The sequence below is a fragment of the Lepidochelys kempii genome, chromosome 16 (genome assembly GCF_965140265.1).
Source record: "Lepidochelys kempii isolate rLepKem1 chromosome 16, rLepKem1.hap2, whole genome shotgun sequence".
Taxonomy (NCBI): domain Eukaryota; kingdom Metazoa; phylum Chordata; order Testudines; family Cheloniidae; genus Lepidochelys; species Lepidochelys kempii.
The window spans coordinates 18,424,655-18,439,379 of record NC_133271.1 but is presented as its reverse complement, the minus strand read 5'-3'; the positions used below and the strand labels follow the sequence as shown (position 1 = coordinate 18,439,379).

The window sequence follows — 14,725 nt, the reverse complement described above, 5'->3', positions numbered from 1 at the left end:
AAAGGCAGCAAGGTGACTTTGCTGGGAACCCCAGTATGAGTATAGCAATGCCAACAGTTCTGGGGAAGAGGTCATTCTGCTGACCATTAGCTTAATAGGACTGAGAGATGATCTATTTCACAAAGAGCCACGATTTTTAGGAATCTCTGTACCTTTAAATGACAGAGGGGCCAATTTAACTACCTCACCTTACATGGCGATACCTTCACAGTATGTGTGGGTAAGAACGACCACCATGGCAGAATGGCTGTCTTGAGATGCCTCTTGTACAGTGTCTTCTGAAGTGCAGTGTCCCGGATCAGAATGCAACACATCAAGGAGTTAGTGTAAGTGATGCACCTAGATCCCATGTTGCTACACTCTGAAATTCAAGAGCTTTCTGGAGTTTGAGAAGTGGGCGAGCACTCAGTGTCATTCTTACCTGTGAATGAAGTTTTTCTTCTCCAGGTACTCCATGGCTGAGGAGATCTGAGTCGCCATGTACAGTAGCACCACAGCATTCACCTCCTGCCGGTTACACTCGCGCAGATAATCCAACAGATTCCCATAAGTCATAAACTCTGTGATGATGTAGAACGGAGGTTCCCGTGTACATACCCCTGTGGAACACAGCATTTTAGAACACATTGAGACATTGTTTATGTCTGCAGATTCTGCCCTTTGGGACATATATAAGAGTGTGTGGAGGGGGGGGGGGGGGAGAGAAGAGTTGTTTCCCAAAAACCGGATAGCAGTTTGTTTTATATTTCCTGCTTTAGGCTCTTGTATCTTAAATGCAAGGAAGAAAAGATAATTAAAATCAAGTACTACTTTTACAAATTGTGAATTTTGCAAGAGAATAAGTGTCTGTATCTGAAGCCTTGGTACAGTAAGCAGCTTATCTGCTCCTTAACATCCATATCGCTGCACAAGGGTTTAATTCAAATCCCTTTGCTTGGCATTTCTATCACTCACCTAATAATTGCACCAAGTTAGGATGCTTGATCTCCTTCATGACTGCGGCTTCTTTTAAGAACTCTTCTACCTCCATGGTGTCCTCCTGAACAGAAAAAGAAAAGCTTCAGCAAGGATAATATGCACAAGGTGGAAACAGATTTTAGCAGGTGGACTGAAGAATCACTGCAAACTGAAGGTGTAAGCTGAGACTGTCCCAAAACTACTGTTCCTTACTGCAGTTGTATCACGCTGCTGGGTGGGGCTCGATCCTCTGTTTAACTGATCTACTGTCATTCTTATACCATCAGCCTCTTTTGGCACAAAATAACTATTTCCCCTTTTGTGGTAGGCCCCTCTCCTGCAGGGAGATTATCTGCTTAGAGAAGCCCATTTAGAGTTCCCATCTTTAGAAAAAGACTGACGGCACTTGCTCATGCCACAAGAAATAGTACTAGGGTGACAAGAGGTGAATGAGGCAAGAAGACAGATGAGAACAAAAGGCACAATGCTACACATGCAGATGCCTGAGGCTACCTGAATCCATTACGAACCACCATTTCAAGGACTCAGAGTCGTCTCTGTTGATTGGGTCAGTGACAACTGACGGTGGCTGCTTCACAACTGAAAAGTGCAGGTTTTATGGCTTATGAATTTGTTCCTGGCTTTTAGAGTCTAATCTGTGATGTAAATGTTCTGGCTAGATGTTGCTGCATATTATTTGTTGAGTGTCATTAAGTTGCTCGCAATTACACAAAACAAGGAAGATACTGTCTTTATTTGAAGGAATATATATTCCAAAACGAATGTGCACTGGAAGGCCAAAAGGTCATTTCGAAGTGGTTCAAAAATATACTTGTAAATACAACTATTCTTTCTATATCAATGTTTCTTTCACTGGTGGATTAATGCTGATAGGCTTCATAGAAGAAGTGTTTTAAAGAGGGATTGCAAGGGATTTGCTGCTGCTGGTAAGGCTGATAACATGGGTATGGCTAATGCTGTAGACCTAGCTGGTACTCTATTTCGTTGTTAGCACTGATAGTTCTATTAAAACAGTTTCACTCCATCATTTACTGTTCCTTTATGAATTGGTACTGTTTAATTGGCAGCTGTAGTTTCCTGACACTGTCAATATTACACAGCTGTGACGTTCTTGGGAACAGAAATTTAAACCATTTCCTTTGGCAAACGAAATTGGGTTAATCAGAGTTTCAGAATGATCCTAAATACTTGTTTATCTAATGTTGGATATGTAAACTCCACCAGGATCATTCTGTACAGAAGATGGCAGTTTTTCCTTTGTGTTAAATCTCTTATCCCTCAAAGAAAGCGGTAACAGAAAAGAAACAAACAGAGAATTACTGTAACAATTATTTGTTTGAGAATCTAGTGTTCATGAAAGGTACCAGATTTATCCAATTTCAATTATATCACACCACAGATCTGGTACAGCAGCGTCAGCAGCACGACACAGTAATATATCTCAACCCTGACCTAAAGAGATCACCTCCAGAGGTATCAGGGTAGCCTAAGGTTGCATGACCAGTTCAAATCACTGGCCTCTCTGCTAAGGAAATGAACAAGGATTTCATTAGGTCAGTTGTGATAGATGTAAACTAGATATCTCTGCACTATGAAAAGGACTGAGATGATCAGCTCACTTTACAATGGGCCATGAAAGTGCCCTCACATGACAATAATTTTTAGTCACGATCAGCAACAGGCTGGATTCAAACTAATGGCCTAGAAGTTAGAAAGCTTTGTCTCCAATTGCCAATCCATTCCCTGAGCTATCCTCCACCAATAACATTGTGTTTCTGTTATCTCAGATCTGTGTGTGACATTCCTATACCCAAGTACATGAAATAAGGAAAGTGTCTCAGCCTTAACACTGAAATTTCTTGTTTTTAGTTAGCATATGGCATCAAAACTATAACCTTATATTACAAACAGAACACTTTTTGATCAATAGCAATGCTCACCATCAGTCCAGTTACTGAGAGGCTGCTCTGTAAGAACTAAACCTAGGAAGTGAGTTAGTGCTCTTTGAAAGGATATGACATTCCTCTCATTGCTTTAAAACTGATTCCAAACTGGAATAGCCAGCTCACTAGTGAGTATTCTTTCAACCCCAAACAATACTAGCTTCTGTTATTTTGGGGTCTTAAAATACTCAATACACAGGACATTCTGGCTAGGATACCTTGATTTTCCAGTGGAATATGCTAGTGAGAAATGCACAAGCACTAACAGATTATCTAGCACCATGCAATTATATGTGATAGAAGCACAGAACACGTCACTTTGGGCCCTTGTTTTCTCTCTGTATAAACTACCGTATATACTCGTTCATAAGCCCATTTTTTTTTTTTTTTAGTAAAAAAGGGAAGTACTAGTGAAGGGGGTCGGCTTATCAATGGGTATAGAGCAGGAAAGGTGGGACACAGCCCCTCCCCACAACAGAGGGGGCAAGGAGAGGCAGCACAGCCAGCAGAGCCAGAGTCTCTCTGCTTCAGGCCATGCTGCGCTCCCCACAGCCTCCGAAGCAGCTGCAGCTCTGGGGCTGGCAAGCCGCAGCCGTGCTGCTCAGCCCCACCCCCCAGAGCAGGCCGTGGCCGTGCCGCCCAGCCTGTCAGAGCAGCTCCAGCCAGGCCAGAGACATCCTCCCCTGGCCCTCCCCAGATAAGGTGGGAAGGGATGGGATGGGGAGAGAGTGTGGGGGTCCCGGGCTAGGGGTGGGGTCATGGTCACAGGGGTTACTCCCCTGACCCCCAGCTTCTCTCCCCCCAAAAAATTTCCCCACCGGTTGCTGTCCTGGCCTGTCTGGGTAAGCAGCTGGCACACTGGGACAGTTTGTTTACTTAGGTTTACCTCCATGCCTGTGGACACTCGAGGCAAACAAACCATCTTGGCCCGCCAGCAGCTTATCCTGATGGCCCGGGATCCAAAGTTTGCTGACCCCTGAATTATAGGGTCGACTTATGAATGGGTCGTAGAAATTTTCCATTTTTACTTATCCATCTTGGGGTGTGTGTGTGTGGGGGGGTCGGTTTATAAACAAACCGTCTTATGATCGAGTATATGTGGTACTTGGTTCAGCAGGCTCAGAGCTACTCCTAACCAGTTTAAAGGAGGCTGGGTCACAAACGGGCTGCAGTGAGATGCAAGGAAAATAATTCATCAAGCACAAAGGATATCAGAAGAACCAAGGACATTTTTCCCCTAGTTTTTCTTTTCATTATTATTTCTAATATGCAGATCTGGGGCATCGAGGGAGACAAGGAAAAGCAAGAGAGCTTTGGAAAATAGTCTTTTAAAGGACAATAAAACGAGTGCTTTGGGCTTCCCTAAAGAAGCCATTGAACACGTGGCTCCTCCTGCTGGCGTTGGAATATAAATGTGAGGTATTACAATATTCCCTGAAACTTTGAAGATAGGCATAATCCCATCGGTCAGACAGTAGACTGATGGATTTAAAAGAAGGTGAATTATGAATTTGCTTTTAAGTATGGTTTAGTGTGCATAATTTCAGATTACAGTGCTTCTTCAGTCTCTTTTAGGGTATTCGAATATTTCCCATGGGAGAGTATTGCTCTGGATTACATTATGAACCATTTTCAGTCATAAAATATTTACTTGGAGTATCTGAAACAGTCACGGTCCTTATCAAGGTAGCTTTTTCTGACGCACAAACACGGAGATTTTATGGAATAATACACTGTGCCTTTGCTGCTAGAGGTTTTCATCAAAGCAAACAAGAAAGGAATGCAAAATTATTTGAGGTAAGGGGGGAAAAACATCTTTGAAATGCCCCTTAACCCTCAAATACCACATCACCAGCAAGATTGCAGATGGCTACAATAAACTCAGTGTTTCAGGAAAACAACTGGTCTCTCATTATTCCTTTAAATAGACATTTCATTCTGCTTGTCAAATCCCTATTCTAGCAACACTATGGGGATCAAGGAAGAGTTCTTCCCAGCATTCTCCTCTGCAAACGAGATATAATCACACTTTAACACTAGGTGTCACTCTCTCCATAGAATAAAGAGGAAAGGGGACTTGAAGTGTTATTTTTCTTTGGATGAAACCAAGTGGGGAACAGTAACACTTAATAACAAACAGAGTGTTATAAAAACAGTTAAGTGCCCAAATGATCATCTTCTGAAACCATAACAACCCAGGAATATTCTGGTAGTCAGAATTCAAGGGGTTAAAAAAAATAGAGAGATCACTTTCCCCAGGTCCAGGACGCATTTTTATTCACAGACATAAAGCATATATACATTCCTCTCCATTTCATGATTTCCAACATGAAAGCTTTCATTTGTTATTGTTTCCGTACCAGTACACTACACTGCAACTCCAGCAATGATGGCATGGTCTGAAGCTTGCGTTTGAATTCCTAATAGTCAGAGTTTACGCTATGTGGATGGAAGGCACTATGGGATCTCAATGAGCTTTTTTTTTTGGTTTACAAAATCAAACCTCAATGCCTCTGTGAGCTAGGTAAGTATTATCCCCATTTCACAGATGGGAAACCAAGGCATAGAGAGACTAAGCAGCAGAGGCAGGAATAGAACCTGATTCTCTGACTTCCAGTCCAAGCCACTAAGAGTCTAATCTATTTTGGTTGTAGATACTTAATCCAGAAAGTTCCTTCCCCTCATCCTAAATCTTTTAACAGTGAACAGCTACTGAAATGCCTATTTTCTAGGTGCACAAGGAGCTCGTCTTTTGGGAAAGGCACATGATGTGACTAGAACAATTAAGGTATCTGAAGTACCAGTGAAGCATGATCTCTAAATTACATTGCCTGTTTCACATCCCACAGTAACCTTTATCAATTTGTGTCAGTTATGTGACACCTCACCTTTGCAGCTCTCCTTCCCAAAAATGTGAGAAACACACATATCCCAGGCTTTAGCCTGGTTACTGGACACAATAAAGTCCTGCCTATATTACAAGTCAGAACAACATTGTAAGCAGCTTCCCTGACTTGGTTGTAATTGTTGTGTAGATGGAGCCTTGGAAAACAATACATAGAGCCCTGTGCAGATACAAAATCTAGTCTGTGGATATCCACAGATCTGTAGGGCTCTAACAGTACAAACGGTCCAACTCTCATATAAACATAAAATAATTAGAAGAGGCAGACAAATGCACTTAACTAACAGCCACAGATGTTCTAGACCAGATGTAAGTACAGGAAGGATTTCCAACAATTTGCATTATCTGACCCTGACGGAGGAAGACAGACAGAGACCACTATCCAATAGCCAGGCTTAAGAAGGGGTAGCATAAAACTTGCGTTCCAACTGGAAGGCTATGAATAGAAGCTTTAGTTCCTACCTTTAAGGTCTTCACAGCCACTGTAAGGTTATATTTCTTCCAGACTCCTTCATATACCTCTCCATACTGGCCCCCTCCAAGTTTGTGCTTCATGGTGATGTCAGTTCTCTCAATCTCCCACTTGTCATAGTTTGGAGACACTCCGTAGATAGTGGGCTTGTTGCGCTTGGGTGCTGGGTAGTGTAAAGTGGTGATGAGCCCATCTGCTACAGTCGAGTGGTGATGGACCAACTCTGCCAAAGTGTTGAAGCGGCTCTCTGAGGAGACATACAGCTGAAAAGCAACCACGAGAGAGAGAGGGTGGGTTCATTCACACAACACAAATAGGGTATTGATAAAACGGCTTTAACATGCAGACACATTATATTTTGCTTTCCTGATATTATAGTTTGTTTTTGTTTTACTGTTGCTTACAGTAGGCCGGCAGACACACCACCTCCAGCTGCCATCTGGTTAGATCTCCCAAGCTAAGCAGAGTTGAGAATGACCAACGCTCGGATGGGAAAACCTCTGATGCAGATGACTGAGCAGGCAACAGTCTTTCCTCTGAGTCAGTATGGATCCAGTGGCCTTGAATCGTGTTGCGGATCACCCTGTTGCTGTTGGAAGTGCTCTCTTTCAAAGGAGGCCCTGGCCACTTGTGGTCATTTAAGATCCCATTCGCTTTTCAGAGAAGTGGAATTGTTAGCCCCAATGTCCTGACCAAATTTCTACTTGGGTAATGACATTCTACCTGCCTAAATTCCCTTTGAAGTTTCAGTAGGACACCATATGCCTCTTCACTCTTGTGCTATGAGATTGTGTAGTGCTGCTGTGTGGCATTAAATAGCTGGGCTGTTCCAATCCAGTGATCACTGCAGAGCAACAACACACTTTCAGATTTGTCTGGATGAGAGATGCTACACGGATGTAAGATCATTGCCACTGAACGTGAGCCTTCTGTGGAACACTAACAGTATGCTGCACATGCCTTTCTCTAGGTCTCTTACACATTTAGCAAGCCTGATGCATTCTGAAACTAAAAATCCCTTAATAATGCTGGGCAAGTGACTCAAGAGTAACACACTGCATTCCCAGTGTTCAAATTCCAACCCAACTCTATACTCCTTGGGCTCATAGAAGCTGGTAACATGGGAAAAGGATGCCGATAATCCCCAAAGTAGAGAGGGGGAACATTTCACTGCACCAGCATATTGGTCTGCGCTGGAAGCAACAGGCTGAAGGTGGCAGAGTTCCTCTTTTCGATTGAAGGATGTAGCCTTGTCATGGAGCCAATTCAAAGCCGAAGGAGGAGCAGTAGTGTGCCTATCAAACAAGGGAGATGCATCTGCAGCAGGGAAGCTGAAGAGAATCAGATGGGGAAAGTGAGGCGTAGCATAGTCTCTAGTTTAAGCCCTGCCAATCGCACTGTGCGGGCTCTGGCTTTCTGGATCTGTGTTTGGTTCAGTGCACCCAAGCAAGGGAGGGCTGGGGACTGGAAATGACAGAATGTCTGTCTGAATGAGTTAGAAAAAGGTGTGAGAGGGAAGAGATAGGGAATAAGGAGAAGGGAAACCAGACACCAGTTGCATAAAATGAGGAAGCCTTGTAGTGCAAGAGAAGCATTCCTCCAACCCCTGGCCCCCCGCCCCAAAATCTCATGAAACACACAAACGGGTCAGCCAAATGGTTAAATACATATAGTAACCCTTAAGGTTAGTCACAATGGGCAGAAGCTTCCAGTGCTCCAGGGACTTATCTGAAACAATGCAAAAAAGGTAAAAGCTCAACCAGACACAGCATAACCCAGAGGGCAAAACTGAAATGTGTAATCTGCAGCGATGGCCCCATGTTCTGTCTGTCTGTCTCTGTACCACAGGATGAGTCACAAATACGTTATGCTGTTGCAGCCCTTTGTATCTATTATCTTTCAGGCTAAACAAGAATTCCAGGAGTCTTGTCCTCTGTAAAGTTTCTGGGAAATGTAACATCTATGCAAAATTTGGAGCCTAGAAAATAACTGTGCTGTAGGGACACCTTCCTCCACTGATACGGGGCCATAATCCTTGTCTAAAATGGCATTTCCTCTGAGGAAAATATCCTTTGAGCTACTGGAAGAGAGGCATACATGCATGCCCAACTGCTAGTCTTTCTATAAAACCACTTGAACTGAAGCCACAAAATTAACCGTTCAGGGGATAACGCAATGACTAATGGATGCATATAGACATTCTGAGCTGGGGAGTTTTGCACAATGAACTGTGGAGATCTACATTCCCTTATTCTTCCTTTTCTTTAGCTGCCTTTGCCATTGGTAAGGCTCATGCAGGAAGTTTGTATCTATAGGAGGCAGAGTTGGCTCAAAAAGGGGACATTTTCTAACCCCCTACAAAAGTCAAGACAACATTCTTCAGTGAAGTGTGAAAAAACCTTCATAATCGACGAGGTGAAAGCACTTTTGGCCCACACACAGAAAAATGAACCAACATAAATGATGCAATGCAGCACAGCAAGAAGCAGCTAGCTGTCAGTGGAGCAGCCTAGTTGGACTAGGACTCCTTGATCAACTATTCCAAGCTACTACAACCACTGGTTTAAGCAGATAGTATCTGTATGAAAGCAACTTCTCTGATACTAACCGTTCAGATACCACATTGATGGGTGCAACAAAGAATGTACTTAGACGATAGTTCAAGATCCCTTTGGCATACAGTGTGCTGATATCCCTTTGCATTAAAAAACGGTGATCTTGGTCTTATATGTTGGTTCTCATTTTACAGTCTCAAAGCACTTCATATATAGGATTTGAACTGCACAATGTTCCTGTGTGGCAGATAATAGGCCCATTTTACCTTTCTATTGGAATTGGGTTTTGGAAAATATTGTTTTTAATTAATCTAAATTTTAGGCCAAATTGGATCGTACAGTGTTTCTTTACATCCAGATGAGGAAAGTGATACACAGAAGTTAAAATGACTTCCCAAAGGTCACACAGAGAGTCCACAGCAAAGCAGGAAATAGATCTTCAGATTCCTCTGTCCTCACCTCAGATCCCAAGACCACACTTCCTCACATTTTTGCATGCACAAAATTTACTATTCATGAATGGATCCCAAACAAAAACTTCACAGTACAACTTTTCTGTAGACGGGGCTTTTCTATCCTCTTGATGCTCAAATCCCAAATTCAATCCTGAACGCCTTACTTCCCATCAGCACTAATGGAAACCAGAATTATGCTGATGTGTTCAAATCTACATCTGGAATTTGTGGCATGCATCAGAAGAAAATGAAACAAACAGCAGCTACGAATGGCTATGCTATGCAATAAGCCACATAAACATTCTGACCAAATATTCACAGCTACCTCTCTCTTCCTCAGACCTCTTTCCCCAAATATTCACCCAACCTGTTTGTCAAAGAAATTGCACCAGGGACCCTCCGTTGCTGCTGACAGCAGTCCTTGTATAGACATAATGGATTTTAGGCTTCTGCAATGTGTAGGGTCACATGGAACGTTCATATAAATTGTTTGCTGGCTGCACTGCTGATACGTTGCCCGGACAATTCTTGTAGATCCTCAGAAAACCTGTGATGCTGGCCCCGCTTCAAAGGTCTCCTGTCTGTTCTGCCTGCACAGATTAGCTGCCCTTCTGCAGCTTGTGTCACCAAACTGCATTCCCTTCTCTGCTATGGCTTTTTAACATTCACCCACTCCCAGGAAGGTCTCAATGGATTCCAGGGCTGACCCCCTCTGCTTTCTGATGCATACTTAACCTCAACAGATTTCATCATCCACAACTGCAAAACCAAAATTAAAATATATAAACATCACCGCAAAAGGAAAAGTGCACAGGTAGTCATGATAAAAGCATCAGGGTTTCAGTGATGGGTTTCCATCAAGGTCACTCACGGGAAGTCCAAGAGGAAACAGAGAGAACCATATAAGATGCACAGTCCTGTGACCCTATATGCTGAGAATGACAAGATTTTAAAGCCAGCTCCACAATGCTGTTTGTTTGATTTGGTTATTGAATAGGAAGACTTGGCTTCAAGTGCATCCAAACTAGGAAAATCAAACTCTCTGGAGTACGGAAGGAGCTTACCCTGAACCTGGCTGCCCTGGGCCAACCAGCCAAGAAAGAACACTTTTAATACCTTCCTTAAAGTAAAGAAGATGTGGTCTGGGTGAAGATGAGCCAGTGAAGTGGAAAGTAGAGAGAAAACTTCTTGAAGATCTTATTTTCTAAGCTGTTGAACACCAGTGGGTTTGATTTAAATGGTGCTAAAATTAAAAAGTAGTCATCTCTATCTGACCCTTTCCTATACCCTTCTATTTTCCTTTGGAAAAAAGATGAATAAAAGCTGTGCTATGCAAGGCACATTTGTATGCCAAGCAGCAGTTGTTCCGCACATTTTTGTAATACCTCCTTCCCCTGACACTGTGTTCACTCAGTCACAGGATATGATCCCACCACCGCCATTCATCCTAACTGTGGCGCTTGCAGTATTAAATTACTCAGATGGGCTGACTAATGATACAGCAAGCTGAGAAGGCCCCAGATGCCCAGAGAGCTGAGGGGAAGGGCTTTGCCATATGCTTTTTCTTTAGGAGAGGGATGATTTACTGCAGAGCAGTTAATACAGTTTGATACCCAGCAGTTCAGAATGCAAGCGTCTGGCCTGGCCAGTCCAGTATTTCACTTGGTAAGGACTTGGACATCAGCTCTGTCCCTGGTAGAGACCACATTACCGTCTCCCCTCCCCCGCCATAGCTTTTGGATTTCATGTGACTCTCAGCTACAGGTTTGTTTTAATGAATTCTGCTTGTCTGTGCCTATTCTCAACAATGTTGATTAGAACAACTCTGGGGAAAAGAAACCATTAACCTGCGTAGTATAGTTGTAAGCTGATCACCTGAGCTCTGCTTGATTGTTTCCTGGGATAAACAGCACTGCCAGGATGCAAGCTTCCAAGTACCAAATCCTTAAAATGCTACAATGGGGATCACGTGGCACGACATCTTGCAGTTAATTGGTCATGGAGCTATGCTCATTTACAACATATGAGGATCTGGCTCAACATCTTCATAAGCAAGCAACACACATCCCCAATACCAATTTGGAAAGAAGCAACATTAAACTTCTAGACACAGAGAAAGTATAATATTCCCGACCATCCTTTAACTTTCTTAAGCGGGCTTGTCTATATGAACATTTAGGGTACGTCTATACTGCATACTAACTGCAGGCTCAGACTCAGGTTGGAGCCCAAGCCCCGCTTCTGTCCAAATACGAGCATGAAGGACCCAGATTCTAGGACACTATGGAAAGTGGGAGGATCAGAGCCCGAGTCCCTCTGTGATTCTGGTCCAAGCCCGGTCATTTTGCAGTGTGGACACAATTCAAGCCGCAGACCTGAATCAGAAGGTCTGAGAAGTGCAGTATGGACACATTAGCAGGGCTGAGACACCCAGGTCCAGCAACTATAACCCAGGTTTAAAATGCAGTGTGGACGCTCAAGTGCGGGCTTGGAAACACTGAGTTTATAAGCCCGTTTCCACAGACCCAGGCTTACAATGCAGTGTAGACATATCCTTAGTTCGTGGCAAGCTGGGACATAAATCTACCTCGCACGAGCCTGCCATGCAATAAAAAAGTTCCTAGTATGCTTTAATCCACTCCCATTTCAAAGCGTGGTAGAACGAAGAGCGCTACAGCGGCAGCACAGATCCACATGGACACATAGCTGGCAGCAGGCTAATCTGAAATGGATTGAAACCCCAGCTTGCCACAAACAGTGTTATATAGATAAACTCTAAGTACATAACACAGACCATTTCACTTTGCTAATTTCAACCATGTGGAGCCTGGCTGCATCCTGAATGAGAGAAGAGCAGGGGGAAAAGGAAGAGATCACAGTACCTATACATTGCCTTGACAAACCTTACAACATTACCCTAATTACAAAGCTTTTAATTAAAGCAGCTAAGAAGCATTTTCATTACAGAACATTTGCTTTTCTATAAGCTTCTTCCATACTTGAAGTGTCTTAAATGGTTTTACACAGTGATGAGTTAGACAAATAGAGAAGCCATTAAGTACATCAGGTTTTACTGACCTGATCCTGCACCAGTGAAATCAGAGAGTTTTGCCATTGATGTCAATGGGAACAGGCCCTTACTGGGCAAAGGAACGCTGGCCTGGACCAGGACCATGGAACCCCTTGTGGCTGATTTTTTAAAATGTATGTATTTTTAAATGGCAAGGGATCTTTAAATTACTAGATGTTGGCAGAAAGGGCCTCATGGAGAACAGCAATAGCCATGCCCCCCGAGCCGTACTGCAACGTCCAATTTAGACTAGATTTAAAGAAACACTGCACAATCCAATAGGGCTTAAAATTTAGATTAATTAAAAACAACATTTTCCAAACCCCAATGTTCTGATGAAAGTCAAACAAAAACCCTAAGGAAAATAACACTTTAAAACAAACGTTTCCCTGCAGCATTCACAAGCTGATTACAGTAGCACTTGCTAGTGCACAAAAACCTGAAAGTGAATGAGACAAGAAACTGGCCAATACAAAAGTGAAACTACAGTGCTAAACCTTCCTTTCATTATCCAAGATGAAATGAAGAACAGAAGGCAAAAAGCAACAAACAATGATAGCACATCTAGTGGTGTTGTAGCTGTATTGGACCTGGAATATCAGAAAGACACGGTGGGTTATCAGAACAACTTTTGTTGGTGAGAGAGACAAGCTTTTGAACTTACAAAGAGCTCTTCTTCAGGTCTGGGATTCCCAGTTTGTTTAAAAGCGTCATTTAACTGGGATTTCCAGACCCAAAGAAGAGCTCTGTGTAAGCTTGAAAGTTTGTCTGTCTTGACAACAGAAGTTGGTCCAATAAAAGATACTGCCTCGCCCACCTTGTTTCTGTAATGATAGAACATGATAGCTTTACAATTATTTTGGTTCCAATAACCTGAAGTGTTGTTAGTAACACAGATAAAGAGACTATTTTTAAAAGACATGACTTTTAACTTGATAGTGTCATTTTAAGCCCAAACTATGCTACTTGAACCTCTGGGGCAAAATTCATTCCTGATATAACTCCACTGAAGACATTAATGGAGTTACATCAGGATTAATCTGGCCCAAGGTTTTCACGACTGAGACATACCAACACCTGTTAGGGGCTTGTTAAAAGGAGACACGTTTTCCCAAAGCTCTGCTGACAAATAGTTATATCATCATCTGAAGTGCTCTTTGTTTAGATGTTGTAGGTCTGTATCTAGGACCTGATTCTACTCCTGCTGAAGTCAATGGCAAACCCTCAGTTGATTTCAGTGGGAGCTATACTGGGCCCTTTCTACATCAAGTAGTTGAAGTGGACAGAATGATTTTTCCTTTGCAATTTGCGAGGTTTAACTCCTACCTTTCCATCAGATGCAGTGTTTATCCTGTAGTGGTACACCCTTCCCTCGTATCTCAGTGATATAGACCTCTGTCCTGGGCTGCTCTCACTCTCTCGCACCAGAAAGCTGCCATTGATTCCACTGCTCAGCAGGTACTCAGCGGCATTGCGCGATACTGGTCCATGGTACCAGGAATGTTTCTCCAAACTATTCACTGGGGTGATGTAGTTACTTGGTACCCAGCCCTGCCCATTCTTTGTTTGGGCCTCACACCATTCCCCGTTATGATTGTAGCCCAAGACACGGAGCTTTTCACCTTCACATAAAAACAAAATATAATTAGACATGGCAAACCTGGGATCTGAGAGTAAAGCTACGTGCCTTCTGGCTCACACATCGCCATCCAAAGTTCTGCAATCAGAACATATGCACTAATTCAGCAGAGAACTTAGGCATGTGCGTGCCTTTAAACACAAGTATATTCATCAAAGCCAATGGGACTACCCACATGTTTAAAGTTACATATGTGCTTAAATGCCTTGGTATATTTAAAGGCCTAAAGTTAACAACTCTCTTGCTAATGCATGAACCAGAATAGAATCCAGCAAACTCTACCTGAGCTACATAGGCTCTGCAGGGCTAACAGGTGGGAGAAAAAGGAGTAAAAACTTATTGATTAGTAAGGCAAGCAGATGTGGTTTCAAGTACACACATGGTATAGAACCTCTGAGTGAGAAGGGGATATTTTTATATAGTCACTTTTTAGAGAAGAGCTGCATTTTAATGAAACAGTTATAAAGCTACAGACCATACTCTAAAAAGTACTTTAAAAGTACAGTTAAGGTTTAATTCAGCTTTAAATCCTGGCTTCCATTGAAGGGCTTAATTTTAGTATATAATTTTCTTCCCCCAATCCAAACTTTAAGCAGACTACCCCATTTAAAAGGCTCTTTCCTTGTGCCTTCATTTGTTTTAGGACAATTTCCACTACAATGGTTACACTGATGTGTTTCATAGGAATTATGAACTCAGATATTCCTG

General features: G+C 42.7%; 1 protein-coding gene across 4 annotated transcripts in view; it reads right to left on the bottom strand.

Annotated features, from left to right (window-relative positions):
* ABL1 (ABL proto-oncogene 1, non-receptor tyrosine kinase) overlaps positions 1-14,725 on the bottom strand; it is a 120,024-nt gene that overhangs the window by 12,582 nt on the left and 92,717 nt on the right. For 3 of the 4 annotated variants that reach the window (XM_073314945.1, XM_073314947.1, XM_073314946.1), the window contains 4 exons: positions 13,705-14,000; positions 6,289-6,561; positions 955-1,039; positions 422-599 (listed from right to left, as the gene is read on the bottom strand). In XM_073314945.1, coding sequence (XP_073171046.1) covers positions 422-599; positions 955-1,039; positions 6,289-6,561; positions 13,705-14,000 — 832 coding nt within the window. The remainder of the gene's footprint in view (positions 1-421; positions 600-954; positions 1,040-6,288; positions 6,562-13,704; positions 14,001-14,725) is intronic. The other variant, XM_073314948.1, reaches the window with a different exon arrangement.